The sequence below is a fragment of the Bathycoccus prasinos genome (assembly GCF_002220235.1).
Source record: "Bathycoccus prasinos genomic : Chromosome_6".
Taxonomy (NCBI): domain Eukaryota; kingdom Viridiplantae; phylum Chlorophyta; class Mamiellophyceae; order Mamiellales; family Bathycoccaceae; genus Bathycoccus; species Bathycoccus prasinos.
The window spans coordinates 500472-520012 of record NC_024003.1 but is presented as its reverse complement, the minus strand read 5'-3'; the positions used below and the strand labels follow the sequence as shown (position 1 = coordinate 520012).

At 50.4% G+C, this 19541-nt stretch overlaps 7 protein-coding genes across 7 annotated transcripts; 3 read left to right on the top strand and 4 right to left on the bottom strand.

The window, feature by feature from the left end:
* Window positions 1–50: 50 nt before the first annotated feature.
* Bathy06g02800 (DNA replication licensing factor, MCM5 component (ISS)) lies at window positions 51–5426 on the bottom strand (the record flags this gene model as incomplete). The annotated part of the gene is made up of 1 exon (XM_007512704.1): window positions 51–5426. The coding sequence occupies one exon, from the start codon at window positions 5424–5426 to the stop codon at window positions 51–53; it is 5376 nt and encodes a 1791-aa protein (XP_007512766.1).
* Window positions 5427–6306: 880 nt separating this feature from the next.
* Window positions 6307–7130, top strand: Bathy06g02790 (predicted protein; the record flags this gene model as incomplete). Its single annotated transcript, XM_007512581.1, has 2 exons — window positions 6307–7004; window positions 7094–7130. The coding sequence occupies 2 exons, from the start codon at window positions 6307–6309 to the stop codon at window positions 7128–7130; spliced, it is 735 nt and encodes a 244-aa protein (XP_007512643.1).
* An 83-nt stretch (window positions 7131–7213) lies between these two features.
* Window positions 7214–10945, bottom strand: Bathy06g02780 (predicted protein; the record flags this gene model as incomplete). Its single annotated transcript, XM_007512730.1, has 1 exon — window positions 7214–10945. The coding sequence occupies one exon, from the start codon at window positions 10943–10945 to the stop codon at window positions 7214–7216; it is 3732 nt and encodes a 1243-aa protein (XP_007512792.1).
* Window positions 10946–11609: 664 nt separating this feature from the next.
* On the top strand, window positions 11610–12831 carry Bathy06g02770 (unknown protein; the record flags this gene model as incomplete). Its single annotated transcript, XM_007512644.1, has 2 exons — window positions 11610–12679; window positions 12825–12831. The coding sequence occupies 2 exons, from the start codon at window positions 11610–11612 to the stop codon at window positions 12829–12831; spliced, it is 1077 nt and encodes a 358-aa protein (XP_007512706.1).
* A 71-nt stretch (window positions 12832–12902) lies between these two features.
* Window positions 12903–15278, bottom strand: Bathy06g02760 (unknown protein; the record flags this gene model as incomplete). The annotated part of the gene is made up of 1 exon (XM_007512552.1): window positions 12903–15278. One exon carries the CDS (start codon window positions 15276–15278, stop codon window positions 12903–12905), a length of 2376 nt encoding a protein of 791 aa, XP_007512614.1.
* Window positions 15279–15586: 308 nt separating this feature from the next.
* On the bottom strand, window positions 15587–16957 carry Bathy06g02750 (predicted protein; the record flags this gene model as incomplete). Its single annotated transcript, XM_007512687.1, has 1 exon — window positions 15587–16957. One exon carries the CDS (start codon window positions 16955–16957, stop codon window positions 15587–15589), a length of 1371 nt encoding a protein of 456 aa, XP_007512749.1.
* Window positions 16958–17354: 397 nt separating this feature from the next.
* Bathy06g02740 (unknown protein) lies at window positions 17355–19508 on the top strand (the record flags this gene model as incomplete). The annotated part of the gene is made up of 1 exon (XM_007512482.1): window positions 17355–19508. The coding sequence occupies one exon, from the start codon at window positions 17355–17357 to the stop codon at window positions 19506–19508; it is 2154 nt and encodes a 717-aa protein (XP_007512544.1).
* Window positions 19509–19541: the final 33 nt, after the last annotated feature.

Sequence of the window (19541 nt, the reverse complement as noted above, 5' to 3'; positions counted from 1 at the left end):
AGATGATTTCTCTCTCTCACTTTCTCTCTCTCTTATTCTCTGTCCTAAATTTAGCTAAAACCAAACCCAAAGCAGCACTCGCTGATGGCTTTGACCAGTTTCTCTTTCGTCTCTTCTTGACTGACGTATTTCGGCACGCGCAAGGTGAGGAAACACGTTTGGGCCATGGGTAAGTGTTTGGCGGATTTTTGGTCGTCGAAGCGCAGTTTGAAGCGTAAACCGCGGAACCCGGTGTGAGGGAGCTTCCGAAACGCGGTCCAGAAGTGTAACAACGCGTGCTTTTGCTCCGAGTTCATGGATTTGACGGCGTCCCAGAACCATCGCGAGCGCGTTTCGGCGGCGACGACGCCGGGAGCGGTGGAGTTTGGCGGTGGTTTCGGATCGTACGTGGTCGCTTGTTCCCAAGCGGCGACGTCGATGTCTTGTAAACCGCAGACAAGGAGTTCCAAGTCTTCGCACTCCCAACTGCTCACGAGTTCGCGCGGGACGACTTCGTCGAAGCCGCTCGTAAACGCCGCGAGGTTGACCCGAATGTCCTGGTTAGATGTAATAGTATCGCTTTCGTCGATTTGTAACGACGGCGAGGATGAAGACGACGGCGGCATACCGGATGTGTTGTTGATTGGTGCAGTTGAACACCGCAACATGCACTGTTGCGCGTATAAATCGACGTATTCACCACGGTTGTGCTCGTCGACGAAAACGTTCGCGCCGCCGGGTAGGAGTTCTTTCACTCTGTTCGGATCCGCACGCGTCGGCGCGGCGATGGTAAACGCCGGCGGGTCCTCTTTCACCCAGCTGATTTTGGGATCATTCCAATCACACGTCTTGATTGGAAGCAACGTGCGCTTAAAATCATCGTCGACTTGCGCTAACAACTCCGCCTTTAGCGGTTTGTGCAAAAGCGCTTGCCACAACCACGGGACTAACGGCAAATCCGCGGTCTTTTCGTTGGAGATGAGTAAACCGACGATACGCCCGGCAAAGCGTGCGGCGTGCGGAGAACAATCAGAACGAAGCGTGCGCAACGCACCTTCAAATGAAGGTGGGTCGTCGTTATCACCACCACCGTGCATGGCACTCAACGACATCATCGAGTCCGTTCGTAAAGCCTTAGCATTTGACCACGAGGTGAACACCGCTTCGCTCGGTCCCACTCGCGTCGGATGTCCTTCCAACAACGCTTGAATCAAAACTGTCCAGGCTTCTCTCGCAACACCATTTCCAACACCGTCCTCGCTATCAAACGAGCACGTAAATGTTCTCCCTAACAACGGACCGATGGCATTTTTAATTGCTCGCCACGCGTCGTCGCAGGGCATCGCGCGTCGCAACTTTGCCGAAATGTGCGGCACGTTCCCGTGCATGTCTCTCAACAGACGTTTCAAATCGTTCCTCAAACGTAACACACGAAAAGATGGGGGAAAAACGACATTTGCCGCGCCAACTAAATCTAAAGAGCTTCCAAAGTAAAACATGTTCGGCGCAATACATTCTAAACAACTGAACGATCGCTTCCAATTGGCGTGATGGAGAAGGCTTTCAAGAATCTCTCGTGGCGATTCTAGGTGATGATAGGACGCGTGCACGGTGTCACCTGCCCCATTCGAGTCGAAATTGCGCAACTCAATAGCAGCGTGCAAGAGTAATTGGATCATATCCACCAGCTGTTGCGAAGGCGAGTGCACCGGGAACTCCCCGGAAAATTCCCCTAAGAACTTAGATTTACCTATCTGTTGTAAGACGCCGCGGATGCCGGAGTTTTCGCCATCGAGGGCCCATCCAATTCTCGCGAGCGGTTCAACAGCAGCGAGCAGCCCGTCGCCACATCGCTCGAGCGAAGAGAGGACGATCTTGAAGAGATGCGTTGATGATGTTGCAGTCGCGCTGTCATGCGCCGACGCCTCCATCGCTGACCGTTTCGTCGGAGTGCTGATGTTCTTCTTACGATGCTTGGTTTCGCGATAAAGATCGTCGTCATCGTTATCGATGAATTTATCTAGATACTTCGCGTCGACGAATCCAGCTTCGCCGTGCGACCATGTCGCGACAAGCGCAATCAAAAACCCGAATCGAATGCCTTTGCGCGTATTCTTTGGATCTCTGAAATCGAAATTTTGTACCGATTGCATCTCCGAGCCCGGCGCGGGTCGCTTTCTGCTCTTCTTGATCTCGCTTGAAGCAGAATCGTTCGATTCTTTCTCAATCAGCGCGTCAATCGGGGTTTCACCCGCCATCGTCCGCTTTACGGCGGCGGTGACTTCGTTCGCCCAAGTTTGGCACTCAAACAGACTCGTGATGATTTCTTTCGGGAGGGTACTTGTTTTCGCCGTTCGCAGCGCGTTGCGCCAGCGCGGATCGGTTCTCGCTTCTTTCGTTATGAGACGCGATAGGAGAAACAAAACACCAGAGACACCGTCCATTGTTTGTTGGCTCACCGTTTCCGTTTGCGCCAAGGCGCTCAGCATCAACGGCGCACCTTTCGCTACAGCGATGCCCCAATTATCGATATCATCACCGGCGAGACCCGCGAGGACGGCTTTTCTCGCGACTGCTCTCGAGCGCATTTTCTTGTCCGAAACGATACTTTCCTCTGGAATTTCATGCAAATATCGTTTACCGCCAATGCACCAAGACATGAGACATTCGCCGACGTGCGCGAGCGTTTTCCAGTACTCTTGTGACAAAATGCTAGGCGGTTTCCCATCGTTCTCGACAATAGACTCGAGCGCGAATCGAACACACGTCGCCGCCCCTGCGCAAAAAATCGCCCCAGGGTGGCCTTCGACGTCTCGCATCTTTGGGCTATCCGAACGCAAGCCGTGTAAAATGCAGTGAAGCATTGGCACACAGTGCAAGCCTAAACCGCGAACTAAGACGACCATCCAACGACCGGATTCAGGAATGAGTTTCGCCAATCTTTCCGCTACTGGAAATCTTTGGGGATAAAAGTCCGGCGTGATGAACGTGGCGTTTCCTAGAAGCTCCCAACGCACGATGTGTTCAATTAGACGTATAAACATCGGCGAGCGCGATTTCCAACGCCCATCCGGTGGTGGACCAATCGAGCGAAGTTTGCGAACGAGATTTGTGACTGTATGCGTCACGCTAGCAATATCAACCGGGTTCAGATTAGGTCTGAACACACCCGCGCGCGGAGTACCTAGTCGAGCTCTGTCCGAAGGTATGAAAGGGGAGTGTAAATCCATGACTCGACCAAATCTATCATCGCGCATCCGCATCCCTTGAGAGCGTTCATGTGTGGATCTTTCTCTTTCCTGCATCCATTCTCTAGTTGCTCCTCTTGACCGAAGGATGGTGGCAGCGTCAGAGAGCGTCATATTCTCCCTGCGACTGAATATACCCGGAACCCGATGCTCGGAGGTACGGTATCGGTTCGTATCGCGCAGAAGGGTGCGCTCTAAGCGCTCGTTTCGGTCTCGTCGTTCTCTGTCTCTTCTGTCTGTATCGCGCGTAGCAGTCATTCTCCAATCGAATTCCTCGCGTTCCTCGTGCTCACGCTGGGTATCTACGTAGCGCCGATCCCATCGCTCTAAATGTTGCAAGAGTTCTTGTGCGCGACTTCTCGCGCTCCCAACTCCGGTTGTGCTCAAAATGCGGAGTCGACGCATTCTCTCCTCGCGTCTTCGCTCACGTGAGTCGAATGCTGGGTCTGCTTCGTCGTTATCATCATCGTCGTCGACGTCGTGTTCTTCATCACCATCCTCATCATCCATAAGCATCGGAGGAAAACCCGCGTACGGATGAAGTCGAGCACTGTGTGCATCATTAGCTCGCGCCATAGCACCCCGATCAAATCTATTCAAAATGGTATCAAATCTATTCGCCGGGGGGGTATCAAATCTATTCGCACGATTTGTTCTCCTATCAAAGTCTTCTCTTAATCGCCTCGAATTCGCTATAACATCTCGGGCCGAGTTCAAAAAAGCACTATCGTCGTCGTCGATGTCGCCGTCGATGTCGTCGTCATCATCGTCGTCGTTGTTATTGGTAATTGTATTGTTAATATTCCCTGCGTTGTTGTGGTTGTGGTTGCCTCCGTCGCTATTCTCGCCGCCAATTTCACTACCACTCAACACTTTCAACGGTGGCGTCGAAGGTATCCACAGACATTCCCACGTCAGTTCGACCGGCACGCGATACTCTGAGCTCGGACGGGTTGGTCCATGAAACGATTCGTGGAGTTGCGTCAATGCGTGTGGCGGAAGCTGCATCACAATCCTTCTTCGTTCCTCATCATCCTCATCTTCTCTTTCCCCAGCCGCGTATAACTTTCTCAACTTTGAATCGTCCGACGCTAACTTCTGTAGGAACGACATTGTCAGCTTTGGCGTCACCGAATCTTTGCTCGAACATCTCCACTCATCTCGCAACGCGCACAATTCCACGAGAAATTTCGTCGCTTTCTCCGGATGCGTCAAATTCGTTTCGTTTAAACTCGTTCCTATGATGCCAAACACGTAGTCCATGCAGCTTTCTGCGCTCTGCACCAAATCTAAACCTAAGGTAGACCCAAGATTGCCGCCTGTTTTCTTCTTCGCATTCCGTCCTTTCTGACCTAAATCGTAGAACTTACCTCCGATTTCCGAGCCGTGTGATGCTGCTTTCAAAATCGGAAATAAGCCGAGCATCACGCGATTGCTAAGATTGACGTGCACGTACGGTAAATCCAGTATCGAGCACCCATACGCTGGATATTGCATGAGCTTAAACGGGTCCAAATGGTTTTTGATGTAGTCCAAATGTCCAGTCGCTTCGCGTTCGCACGCGCGCAGCTCTTTCAAAATTTCAGACGCCGTATCGTTTGACGCAAGCTTCGGCATCGAGGAGGACAAAAGTTCGTTATCTTCTTCCTCTTCCACTTCGTCGAACGTATCGTTTGCGTTTTTCTTCCCGATCGCGTGCATCCACGCCTCGAACGCTGCGATAACTCTAACTAACTCGTTCCCGATTTTCAAAGCCGGTTCTGACACCTTCGCTAAATGTTGCTCGCACCTCTCCAACAACATCTTCTTCGTCCACGTTTCCGCTCGATCGTACGGCACGTCGTTCGCGTTCAAAAACTCCCTCAACTGATGTTCCGTCGCATACTCTCTCCACGTCGGCTCTACTTTTTGCGGCACCTTCACGGCCATTTTTTTCTTCTTGCTCGTCCTCGTCGTCGCGTCCTCGTCAACCGCCCCGCCGCCGCCTTCCGAAGAAGAAGGAATCTGACGATTCTTCTTCGCGCTCTTCGCGTACTCCGCCAACAACTCTTGTTGTTTTTTGACAGGTTTACCCCCAGACGCCGTATCTCGAGCTAACTGCGCGATGTAACTCGCGATCCCGGCTCGAGCGTCTTCGTTCACATTCTCAATCAAACTGTTGAATATTTGGTCCACCCTCGCTCGAACGTTTCGGTCCATGGTAGTATTATCCGCGGTAGTAGTATTCGAAGGCGTCGGCCCTCCTGTCGTCGTCGCAGTTCCCGCAGAAGTCGTAAACGTCGTCGTCGTCGTCTGATTTTGCGCTCGTCGTCCCCGCGGCTGCCCCTGTGGTGCCTCCTCCGGTTCTTCTTCTCCCTCTTCGCCACCGCGAGGAGTCGTAGTAGGGGTAGATCCCAAATCCTCCTCTTCCTCTCTTTCTTGTTGTGATTGGTGTTGGCGTCGTCCTCGAGAGGACGAAGCCGCCGCGCTGCGCTTCTGTTGGCTTCCTCGTCGAGAAGACGACATATCGAGAGAAAGAAAGAGAGAGAGAGAGCGTGTGTTTCAAGTCTTCTTCTTCTTCTTCTTCTCCGTCCTTTCTCTCTAAATCTTCCGTTATCTTTTAACTAAATTTCCCCCACAGCACGTGAACGACGAACCCGTTGGGAAAAATAGCAGACAACGCGCTCTCCTTGACTCTCTGACTCGCACAAAACCACCAAAGAAAAAGAACGCCTCGACCACCCTCTCTTTTTGCCGTTTTCGTCGTCTCTCGTTCGTACCGCGTGTGTATGCGGGAGAGTATTACTACTGCGCGATAAAACCGTGTGTGTGTATATCGCGCGCGCGCGAAAGAATGAAGAAGAGATAGTCGCGTTCGAGGAGAGCAGACTTTTTCTTTTTTGACTGCCAGATTGCTCTTTTTTGAGATGAATTTTGCTTCTTTTTTTTCCTCAGACTGTCCGACGAAAGACAACTCGAAAGGAAGCGTAAGCACTGTTACGACGACGACGACTCCTTTTATTCTCTCTCGCAAAGTACTCTCTCTCTCTCTCTCTCTCTCTCTCTCTCTCCGACGAGTGCTGTTATATAACAAAGAAGAATGTCGACTTTGAAAGCCTCTCGCGCGGACAACTTCTACTACCCGCCCACGTTCACGCCGACCGAAGGTGGAGGTGATGGAAGATTTAAAAACACGCACGGCGCGCTCGGGAAACGAAAACAAAGTGGTTTTTTGACGGTACGGTTTGAAGCGCCGTTTCCTATGCGATGTTTACACTGCTCGAACGCACCTTTAATCGCGAAAGGCGTGAGATTTAACGCGAGGAAAAGTAAAGTTGGGAACTATCTGTCCACGCCGATATACTCGTTCGTGATGTTAAGTCACCGGTGTTGTAATAAAGAGATTGAGATTCACACGGACCCGAAAGGGGGGGAATTCGTGTGCGTGCGAGGGGCGAGGCGAGCGCACGAGAGAGACGTGTACGTTCCGGACGACGTCGAGGTGAAAGGAGGGAGAACTATGGAATACGCTGGCATCGATGGAGTTATGGTGGAGAGAGGCAGTGATATCGATCAGATGAGTTCGCTAGAGAAGGAAGAGAGAATGAAGCGGGAAGGGAAAGAACGGTTGTCGAGATACGCCGAGGATCGATTACGGGCGGAGGAGAGATGGAGTTCAGACTACGAAGCAAATAAACGGTTGAGAAGGAGTAATCGGGAGAGGAGGAAAGAAGAGAGAGGGAGGGACGATGAAGGGAGGAAGATGGGGTTTGCGAGCGGGGAAGATGGTGGGGTGAAGTTATTGCCGAGGAGTCGCGAGGATGACTTGAGGGCGAAAATGGCGATGGCGAGGAAGCGAGGACGACGCGATACCACCGGCGTGACAGATGCGGCCGCGATGAGTCGGAAAAGAATCAAGAATGAGTCCATATTCAGCGCGAAAGCGAAAGCGAAACCGAAGAATAAACGTTAGTAATTATTAATATTAGGAAGTGTAAAATACTACACTAAAGCGGCGATAAATCGATGTCACGAATTAAAGAATACCATCTCGGTAAATCGCTCTTCCCAAACGGCGCCACGTTTCGAGGCAAACCGTTTGTACCGATGATATCTTCCATCAAATCCGTTCGCGTTTCAAAATCCGTGCGTAAAACCGCCCCTCGCGTTCGGCAAAAGAACTCCAAGTCTTGCTGAATTTTCTCGCTCATGCCGGCGTGCGCGTGTTTGTTGTTTTTCGCCGGAACGATGAACATGTCAACTACATCGCCGGCTGTGAGTCGACCAGAACCGCTAAACAAGATGCGCTTGCCTTTTTGGCGCACGGTAAAAGGCGTGTTTTCCACTTGTTGGGTCTTCTCGTTGTCGACTTCGATCCAGGTCAACTCCGACGGGTTCGACGGGTCCACCAAAGCCGCTTTCTTAGCACACTGCGGTTCAATAGCAACCGTCCAGCTGACCGCTTTCGCGACGTCAATTTCTAATCGAATGGTTTTTTTATCTGGCCCAGTACCAGTTCTACGCAATTCGGGCATTTCCGACGCCGTCATGTTATTCGCGCGCATATCCGACAAGATAGGTTTTGGGTTATTGACGGATTCGTAATAGCTCAAATCGTACCCACGAACGATACACGCACGGTCTGTTTTCATGGTCACAAAATCAACCGACTCCGTGCAGTCACCGCCAAAACGCGTGTTTAAGCGGAAGTTTGTGAACGCGGAATATATGCGATGGAACATGTGTTTGTGTCCTTCAGCTTGCTTGCGTTGAATCGCGCGCGAGTGGATGCTTTTCAAGCGCTGATCATTCTCTATTCGCAGCTGTTCTCTTCGAGCGGCCTTCGCTTTCGCGTCTTCGTTATCGTAACCACTCTCTTCGCCATCTGTTGTCGTGCTTTTGTCGTCGTGCTTTACATCCTTAACCGTTGCTACAAATGTTGACGTAGGCAGTACTCGCGGCGGGTCCACCAACAAATGTAAGTTGTCGCGCAAAGCCATCGCTACTGGTGCTAAACTCGATCCAGCGCCCACTCTCGCGAGCGCGATGAAATCAGAAGTCACGTAACTGTGCGCATCAATGTGTGTCACGTGCGTCAAGATGATTGGTTGTGGTGCGACGGCAGTAAATCGGATGTTTTTAAACACGCCACACGTGAACGTCGCGAAAAGGAACATCCCGAATGCGACGACCATGAGTTTATACGTTTGCCTTTCCTTCAATGTTGCGCCTAAGGATATCACCGGGACAGAAAAAAACATCGCACATGCGACAAATCCTAAAGCACCGCCAAGAAGTCTATCTAAAGTGTAATACACGAGCGGATGTCCATCGCCGAGTGTTGGATCGGCGCGCGATTGCACCGCGGAAAATGTCGCCACCGCTCGAAACAAGAGCGGCGTGACGACCCATATGCACGGAATAGCGCACAACATGGCCAAATATTGGTTCGGTGATGTCGTCGCGAAAATATCTAATTCACCTTTAGAATTGTGACCGATCAATTGCATCGTTGTTTTTCCCGCCTTTGCAGCGGCGGCGGTAGCGGCGCTGTTCGAGGAAACCGTATCGTCGTCGTCTTTCTTCTCTTTCACCTTGTTGTTTTCTTCTTCATTGTTTTCTTCTTCATTGTTTTCTTCATTTGGGACGATGGAAACGCTCGGCATGAAATGTAAGAAACCACTTTGCCGAGCAATCACTGGTGCAAACACGAAAACCAATTCATACATTGCTAAATTCGCGAGCCAAATGGTGGCGTGGGAATCCGTGCGTTTCCTTACCGCCCACGCTAAAACAGACGTGAAGAACGTCTTACCGCTGAACAAACACCACTTGATGGCGTTTTCAGTCGCATATCGATCCCTGAAGGCGACGTCGATTGGAATGAGGTGCCAATACAAGAAACCAGATGCTATGTTATACCCAAATATACTCCCGATGCATCCGAATGCACCCGCGAAGAGCATAAAGAACGCGGAGTAACTACCTAGCGGCATCGCTTCGCCGACGAGAAAGGCGAGGGTGAACATGGTCATCGCGCCAAATGCTGTGCCCATGAATATAGCAAACAAAGGGATAACAAAACCAACCAAAGGAATGGCAATCATCGCTTTGAAGATGGTATCGATGGCGAGCTGCCATATCTTTTCGCTCTTGCTTTGAATCTTTTCAAAGTGCGCACCAAATGCGTACTTTACGACGAAGAACATCGAAAATGCGCTGAAGAACACTAACGAGCGCAACGAAGCTAACGTGAACGGTTCGGTAACGATTAACTTTGTTTTCGCCAGAATAAACCCCGGTCGAACGTACCACGCGTGTGATTCCACGCCTTGACGCAATGAAATATCTGGATTCAACTCGGAATCGACGTCGGCGAATTGGTCGCGTTTTTGTAAGAACGCGCCAACGAAAGCGACGATGTTTTCGCCACTAGCTTGCGCGCTCCCACGTCGCATGCCTTTTACTCTATCCCTCGACGTGTGATACACGAACGATCGTTCTACAAACGCTAAATCAATCACTGCCGCACCTTTTTCGTTGTATACTCTCCCGTCCGTTTCCGAGGGGATCACCCCGGATCTAAAAATTTGTCCGTACACGCTCGCCGAGTTTGGATACGGGACACTTTCCGCCCACGTTTCCAGCATGCGTCTCTCAAACGTTTCTCCGTGTATACCTTTTTCCGTCTTGAACAGCATTTGCGGTCCTCCACTTCCCATGGATTCTAAATTTACAATCACCGACGGTTTCGCGTTCTTCTGTCGAAACCAAGGGTGTGACTTCATCGTCGCCGTCGCGCCGATTAATCCAACTTCTTCCGCGGTTAAGAAATGAAACACTATCCCCGTCTTTGCCGGTAGAAAATTTCTCGTCTCTTTGTTCGTCGCCAAACTCGCCACGTTTTCTAACACTTCTAAAGCAATCCCGCAGCTTGCCGCGTTGTCTGACCCGCCCGACGACGTCGACACCGTATCCACGTGCACGGAAATCGCAATCACGTGCATTTTGTTATTTATATCGTTGTTATACGGATCGTTGACGTCGCCTTCGTATTCGTCTCTGTCGTGATACTCCTCCTCGTCCTTCCCACCTTTACCACTACTAAACGAAACGGTGTCTCTCCGCCGTCGCACTCGCACGGAAATAGACCTCAAGTTATCGTACCTGTACACGTCCGATATCCCCCACTTCTTCTTCTTCGCGTTGTCGTTCGTCTCCTCGTTCTCTTCGTCGTTCACTCCCTCGCCGCCGTACCCACCTAAGTTCGTCGTCCTTGCACGACCACTCCTCCTTTTCGGGTTCCTCGTGATTTCGTCCGCGTCTCGTTTCTTCAACCCGCTGAACGCGTCGTCCCGAATTTCAATTTCAATCTCTTCGCCGCTCGCCTTCGTCGCTGAATATTTCTTCTGAATCGTCTCCACCCTCCTTCGAATAAACTCAAACGCGAGTTGTTCGCTCTCCGTTCCAACCGCGCGAGAGCCAAGCTGCTCTATCGTCGTCGCCGTCGCCATCGCTCGCGATTCGCTAAATATAAACGGATTTGAGGACGATGATGCGCTCAAAGCGCGCGGTAACTTGCGGTCGAACGTGACCGAGAGCACGCAGAGGATGAGAGAGAGGACGGTGGTGACGAGGAACGCGCGGTTTTTCTTGGGGGATGACGGTGATAATGTATACGAAAAGAGATGCGCAGTATTTTGCGGTGATTGTTGTTGTTGTTGTTTCGGCATCGTCATCGTCGCAACGTGTCGTCCGCGTCTTCTTTATCTTCTTTATCTTTACCTCGCCGTCTAACACCGCAGACAGAGAGTCGCAAAAATGAAGAGAAATCCCTTTTGCTCGTATTTCAAGAGAAGGAGAAAAAACAAGTAAAAAACCACCAGTCACGCGCGCGCATCTTCATCTCGCATTGGTTTCGCTCGAACAGAAAACGAGCGCAAACGTAATAACGCTCGCGTAACGTTTTTGCATCTTTGAACGCTGCATTTTCACGGATATATCTCACACTCACGCGGCACAGAAGATATACAAACACGAAAGAATACGAGGGGAAAGGCGTGAAAGGTCCACAAAATTTAATTGAAGTCAAAGTATTTTTTTCCCCTACTGCGGGTGCTCTCTAAAATATTCGAATATAGGTTTGTTCTCTTCATCGCGCCTCACGCGCACGCGCTCGTCGTTTACGTCGCAAAATCCAGCGCGCGCGCTCTTTCCCGTCCGCTTTCGCTATAATTCCGTCGCGTGAACGCAAAAGTTAGTACTGGTCTCTCGAGTTTTGGCGGGGTTCCAGGTGCGCGCTTTGAGGACCTAAAATTAGGTAATTTTTAAGCGTTGACTCTGTCATTTAAAACGTCTTTGGTTTGGCATCAGAGAGCAGCGCGTCGGGAGAGGTACGCGTACATGTATTCCGCGAAATCATCTTTCGAGCGTTATCGTCCTCGTCGACTCGTCCGAGAGGAAGAGGATAAGGATGAAGAGGAGAACAACGACCACGACGGCCCTTTTGCGTTCGTGACGAAACCTACTCGGTTGAGAGAGGACGAGGACGATGAAGAGGAAGAGGAGGAGATTTTCTTGGACCACGACGAAAGCCACGATGAAGAAGACGACGATGAAGACGAAGTGGGAACGTGCTCGACAACCTCTACGGTTCTCTTGGAAAAGAACCGAGAGCTCGATGCGATCGCGATGAAATTGCAACGAACGATTTTTGAGTGCGAAAAGACGACGAAACGGTTGGACGAACGCGAGGGGATTTTGTTGCAAGCGCAGGAGAGTTTGCATCGCGATTGCACAAAATTTGAGAACTTTGCGAGAGAGAACGAACGAAAGATGCAGAAAGCGATGGAAAGCGCGAAGGAGAGTAAGATGGAGCGCTGGGTTTTAGAAAACGAGGTTCTCGTGGCGTTGAGGAGGGAGGCGAGTTCATTCGGGCGGCGGAGGAGACGGTGCGAGAGGAAGAATCGGGCGTTGTCGAGCGTGTTGGAGTTTCTGAGAGCGTGTTGTGGACACGGAAGACGCGAAGACTCGTCGTCAGATGGAAGAATAAGTTTTGGGTCGACGTCGGCAGATTTAGAGACTACTATCGCACCGAGCGAAAACGAGGACGAGGACGAGGCGCGAGGCGGCGGCGACGGCGATGACGGCGGTAGGAAATTTGAAGACATTGCCGATATTCTTTTCCGACACGCGACTCTGAAAGATGTGAACGATTCTTTACGCGCGAGGAAGGAATACGCCTCGAGCGCTTCAGAGGAGGTGTTCGAGAAGTTCTCGGAACATAAAAAAGTTATCAAAGAAACTATAGAGAGTGAAAAATCAGCCGTGCTTACCTTGCGCGAAAAGCAAAAAGAGACGACAATAGAGAGCAAACGAGAGATCGAAACGGCCAAAGCGCAAATCGCAAAAAGAATGATGACCGAAAAGTCTTTGGCACTAATATACGCGGCGATAGATAATTTATCCAGTCGGTGTAATCTTTCTTGCCCTGAAGCGCAAAAACAAAAAGACCGGAACGTTCTCGTTGACCCCGAGGACGAAGAAAATACGACAGTCGCCACGACCAAATTCACTCAAGCACACATCGATTTAGAATTTGTGCACTCGCGCGCAAAGGTTCTGAATCAGATTATTTATTCCTCAAGTGCGAATGTATGTAGTACCGTTGTTGCATAAATATGTATACACTTCAAACTATTCTGTTTCTTCTTCTTCTTCTTCTGTTTCTTCTTCTTCTAAAGAGTTCGACGGCGTCAAGCAGCTATCGAAACGCACAATTTCAATTTCATCTCCTCGAACGACCCAACCGTTCTCGTCGGATTTTGGCATTTTCGCGGTAAAAGTAAACGGTGAGTTTCGTTTACCCGCCATCAACGCCCGCAACGCACCAATCGCAATGGTTTCCGAGCGGCTTCTCAGCATTACGTCCGTGTTTCCGTCCGAAATATCTTCCGGTTTTTGAAAAAATACCAAATCGGAAACGAGCGAAGGTGGGATTTTACCTCGAATGCAATCGCCTTTAGCGTCTTCGAGACCCAAAACGAGCGGTTTGAACACGCACTTCGTTCTCGACTTGTTGACGTTGGCACTCGAAAGTTTACCCGCTGGACAGTGTTTGCAATACTCGTACACGTCCTCTTTGTCTTTGTGGAGTTTGTTCTCGCAAGTGGCGCATGCCACTTGGACGAGTTCACTCGCGATTTCCGAAACGCTCTTCGTGCCGTTTTTCAATCCAGGCACGCGCATGACGCCATCTGCGGATAAGATGGATTTCTTCGCGCTATTCGTTATGGATTTCTTACGCTGCTTTCTTTGGCACTCAGCTGAAGACGACGATGGAGATGACCGCGAATTCGTAACGTCGCGTTCAAATTCCACGTATTTTACGACTGCTTTGAACTCGACGAACGGCGGTAACAGTCGACGCCTGTTTGTCGTACCATCTTCGTACAAGACGGGACGATTGATGACGTTCGCGTTATTATTATTCACGCTTTCAAACATCTCCGCGATGGAGTGCGTCGTGTTTTGCGTCTCAGTCATCATCATCGCGGCGACTCTCTTCCTCGTTTTCGACAACAACATCTCTTTATGTTTCTTTTCCATCGCCGCTTTCACACATTCTCTGCGTTTCTCTTCGACGACCTCTCGTCCGTACACGCGTTCGTCTTCTTCGTCGTAATTATCCGTAAACTCTTGAAAAGTTCTCTCGTTGATGTCTTGGAATATTTCGGAGACGTTCTCAACTTCAAAGCTCAACCTTCTGTGTGTTTCGCCAACCACCGTCATGACTTTCCTCGCGCGCGGATCTTTGTTCGGATCCAACACTCGAACGGTGGAAATCGTGTCCACGAAAACGAGCTTTTTCACGATTTCTTCCGAGGAACCGAAGTTGTCAACTTCGTCTTCTTTATTGTTTTGCACACAACTGCGGCTCGTTTTTCGTTCGTTCCCGTTCAAAACTTCCGCGATTGCAAAGTCTCTCAGCTCTACGCACCTCCCGATTTTATACACGCTTTCGGCCAAATCCTTCGCCTCGCGTTTCGGCGCCGCCGATAACGTCGCCTCGATAAAGTTCGTAAAATCATCACCCGGTCGCTTACCAAGTGTTGGCGATTGATCTCCAATGAGCATGTTATCAAAACATGCCAATCTATTTAGCACCTGCGGCGACTCTGTCGGTTTCGATAAAGTCAGTCGTCGTTGCAACAACTGCTCGTTCCTTTGTCGATCCACCGGTCGTCTCGAAAGCGTCAAGACCGGCCTGACGTACTTCCCGTTGAACGCGTCACCGAACGAGGACTTGACGAAGGAAACGTCCAAAATAACTCCAACGTACTCTTCCAATAAAGTTCTCTTGAATCTTTTTACAAAGCTCGTTCGTTGTTGTTGATGGTGCATCTCAAACTCCTCCTTTTCTTCCTCCTCCTCCTCCTCCTCCTCCTCCCCCGCTCTCCTCTTCGACGACGCGCGAGGAGGCGGAGGACGAAAGCTGGCACCCAAGAAATCCATCCTCTCTTTCAAATGGTACAAAAAAGATATCTTCTCCCCGTACACCCACGCGCACACGGTCAAAACCGCATCCCTGGTCGCGTTATCGTCCGTCGTGCCGAACTTTCGATGTACAGGAACCACTCTCTCGCGCATCTCCTCGATCGTTTTGTTCCCGTAAAACGCTTCGCGCCTCACGATCGTTCGAAACACGCCAGACGCGTTCTCACCACTGACACTAATTTCCATCTCGTTCTTGAACGGATTGAACCTCGCGTGGGCGTTTTGCACTAAAACCACGTCCCCGACGTGAAACGTTTCGATGTTTCCCGCTCGTTCTCGCCATAAAATCATGTTTACGTTCCCGTCGTCGAACGTGTGATCGCTGACTTTGAGTTTACGAAGCGGGATTTCTCGGTTGCTTTTTTTGGAGTAGACGGATTCCAACGCGGAGATGTGATGGATGAAAACGATTAAAGTGGAGATCGGGTACCGATTCGCGCGAGTATTCACGGTCTCGTCGTCTGAAGCGATTGGTTTGACGAGAGATTTCACGATTGAGAGGGTTGTTGGTGGCATGTTTCGCTCGTTTGAGTGTACTTTATGTGCGTTGGAAGAGTGCGCGTGAATCTGAAGAATTTTCCCCTCGTACGTAATTTGTACTCACACTGGAGGGTGCCCACATTCACTGAAATGGATCAAAAGAAAACAGAACGCGCGAGACGAACGACTCGGCGATGAAGCAGAAAGCAAAGAATATCAATATTGATTATATAGTTTTTTTAAATACAACGGATGATGATGACTTTTTTAACACAACACGTTTCTTTCTTTCTTTCTTTCTTTCTTTCTTTCTCGCGGCGTGGCGTAGCGCGTATACGTTTTTATTAAAGCGCGGCGCTATCCCAACTCATTTGAATGGCTTGCATCAACTTTTCGTGTAACGCGGAACTCGCCGCGACGATGCCCCGATCCAATTCCAAGTACCTCCCTTTACTGAAATCGAGAGGCACGCCACCGGCGTCTGAGACGACGCCGCCGGCTTCTTCGACGAGGATGACGCCGCCGGCGTGGTCCCACACCTTTTCTCGGTATTCAGCTTTCGGGAATTTCATGAACACGTCGGCGTCGGCGCGAGCGACGGAGCCGTATTTCACTTGCGAGTATATCCGCAACGGTTTGGATTCGATGCCCAAGTTATCCGCGACTGAGGCAGTGAAACCTTGACTGGAGTTTGCTTTCATCACTGGCTCGCAAAAGCGCGCCTTCCGCGGGTCAAACGCAGACGACACGTGCACTTTCGTTGGACTTACTTTGACATCTGGTGACGTCGGCCACATCCAGCACCCGTTTCCCCTCACCGCGGTAAACACACACCCTTTATACCAATCCGTTTTCGCACTCGAACCTCCAGCCAACATTTTCGACACCGTCCTCGGCGAAAACCCGTAAGAATACGCGTCGTTAAACTCCAAAACGTCCCCGCTTTTTGGCATGTTCGGACAACCCATGGCGCCTAAAACCAACTTGCCTTGGTCCATGAGCGCCAACGCGATGGCGTACTGATCGCCTCTCACGAACCCAAGCGTCCCATCCACCGGGTCTAAGATCCAATGCCTTCCTTCTGGACCTCCCTCGCCTTTCCCTTTATCGATTAACGCCACCACGTCGTCGTCGGTCAACTCTTTCGCCTCAGGATAAAACAAATGAATAGCCTCGTTCACTAAAATCGTAATCTTCCCCAAAACTTCCTTCCCGTCTTCGCCACCATTCACTAACGCGTCCGCGTCTTCTTCCCCGAGAAACTTCATATCCGGTTCATCCTGCCCTATTCTCCACGCGATGACCGCTTGCGCCGCGTAATCCGCCAACGTCACCAACGATTTATCCCCTTTCGTGATGGACTTTTCATCCATCCGCATCAGTTGCGCTTGCACTTTATCGCAAATCGTGGACGCTATGCGCACGGCATCCAACGCGATTGCGTTCTCCCTTTCGTATTTCGTTCCTTTCGCGGGTATTTCGTTGGCGACTTGCGTCGAATCCTCCGCCGCAACAGCCACCGACGAAATGAACGCTTTGTTGTTCTTCTTCTTAACAGTAGCGTTGGGTGATCTTCTCTGCTTCTGTTTTTGCGCGAGGAGGTTGTTAAACGCTCTTCGTCCGTTCTCGCACGTCGCGCTCGTCGTCGTTCGCGCGTTGTTGGTTCCTTTCCACGCGCATCCTCCTCCCCGCATCATCAAAGAAGCTTCCGACATAATACCGTGCATATATATATTCTCTCAACCGCAACAAATTAAAACCCGAGACGATCGTAAAGAATAACTCTCTCTCTCTTATCTCTCTCGCTCTTTCTCCGCGTCGTCGTATCTCTCGCGCGCACGCAAACGCTTCTTCAATCTTCTGAAGACACAACGGGAGGAAGAAGAGAGAAAAAAGCTCGCGTTTGGATAAAGTGGCACAAATTAGGGTTTGACCCTAAACGTGAAAACTGTGACGACAGTTGGTTTTTTTTTCTCCGTGTTTTCTTCAATTTTTTTTATCCCCCAATGTGTGTAATACTAACGAGCAGAGATGATGTTGTCTCTGTCTGAGATGCGTAAAGTCTGCAGAACGTGGTAACTTTGTTCCAACGCGCATCGTCCGTTTCGCACGATGAGTTCTTCCGCGACGACTGCTTCTGCTTCTTCGAATGCGAGAGAGAAAGGCCGAGCGCGTTTAGATGCGTATCGAAATCAGAAGAAGAAGAAGAAGAAGAAAGACGTTGAAGAAGGAGGAAAAGGAGTCGCGTGTTCGCCTCCTCCTCCTCCTCCTCTCGCGGCGAGCGGCGTCGTCGATGGTGGTGGTGACGTCGAAGAGAAGACGGTTCCAATCGTTGGGGTGTGCGACGATGATAAAAAGTTTCCACCGAATGAAGAAGAAGAAGTTAAAGAAGAAGAAGGAGGAGGAGGAGGAGAGATGCGAATTGAAGACAACAAAGCAGGAGGAGAAGCGAAGACGGAAATACCACGACACGAAGAGGATGCGCAAAAAACGAGAGGGACGTTTATGGAAGAGGCGCGAGAGAGCGAAGAACAACATCGACAGAATCTCCTGCTGCTCGAGGAAAGAGAGGAGGAAATCGAAGCTTTGCGAGAGAGTTTGTTGGAAACGAACGAGATGTTGATCGAAGAGCGTAAACGCTCGGAAGAATTGGAGGAGACGACGAGAAAAGCGGGATTAAGAGCGACGACGGCGGAGGAAACTTTGAGAGCGTACGCGAGCATAGTGCCGGAAACGAGAAGTAAAGAAACCGTCGAGGAAAAAGAAAAAGAGAACACGATGGAGGTAGAGTTAGCACCACAAATAGAAAAAGAAGAAGAACGCGAGAAGGAAAACGAACATGACGTGAGTGAACGAGATGTTTTAAAAAGCGCCAGAGACGCCATGCGACGTGAACGCGACCAGGCCATCGCGAAGCAGAGAGTCGCAGAAAACAAAGCGTTGGAGTTTGAAGAGGAGTTACGCGACGCGGAGTATACGATCATGGCTTTGCGTCAAGATTTAAAGGCAAGCGAGGAGCAACAGCGGCAGCAAGGAGAAGAAGGAAACGATCGAAGAGAAAGCGACGACGACGACGCAAACGACAACGAGGAGTTTGGAGGAAGCGAGAAGCAGACGAAAGCCGACGCCGCGCTCATCGCCGAACTTCACGCCGAAAGGCGCAAAAACGAACACCTCGCCGAAGCGTTGCACCAATCAAAAGAGCAAATTGCTGTTTTTAAAAACTTATCGGAAAAGACGAAATCGATGGCAGATAAAGTAGAATCTGAAGCGGACGAGTTGGAAAACGCCATCGTCGTCGGCGAAGAAAAGACTAGGACGTTGGCGAAATCCTTGTTGGAAGAACGAAGGAAGGTGAAGAATTTGCGCGAGACGGTTGATATCGTCGCGCGATTGGTAGAGAAAATGACGACGCTAGAAGCCGACGACGAAAAGGAGCAGAACTATGGGAACGAGAGCGCGAGAAGCTTAGTCCCCGAGTCTCCCTTTCGCCGTTCGCGTAAAGCCAAATCGCGATTGACGGACGAAGAAGCGTTGGAGGAATCCTTACGGGAAGAAGACCAGATGTTCGACGACGAAACGTTCTTCGAGGAAACCATCGAGCGCGTCAAAAATGCTTTAGATTATAAAATCGAGCGGCTCGAAAGTCTCGCGCGCGAACACGTGAGTAAAACGAAAGAACTCGGCATTCTGCTCACCGAAGCCGACGATGAGATTGTCGCACAGCAAGAAGTCATCGAACAGTTGCAAATGCAAAGAGACGCTTTGTTGGAAGAAATCGACTCCCGAGACGAACACTTGGACTCAATCGAACGCGATTTGGAGCAAATGTTACAAACGGAACATAAACTTCGCGAAGAAGTGTCGAATAAGGAAAAACTCGTCCACATAGAGACGGCGAAGAACGACAAGCTCATGACGCTCATGGAAGAGCAAGCGATGTGGACGTCGTCGTCTAACAAAGAAAACGCCAATCCTTCTTCCAAAGACAAAGCAAACTCAAACGCGAACGACGAAGATGGTCAAAACGACACAGACCGCGACCAATTCGAGCGTCTAAAAAGAGACACCAACTTAAATCGCAACTATTCCAAATCAGCGCCGGCGACGCCCGCGAAAACGCGAAGAATACGCTCCTCGAGCGCAGGAGGCAAGAACAACGGAATCGACATCGCCAAGGACGTGTACGCGCCTTTACTCGTCACGATCGAGAAACGCCTGCAGCAACTCAAAGAAGATCGAAGGAAGCTCGCTGCCTCCAAGTGAGTAACAACCCATCGAGAAAGATGCTTACCGTAG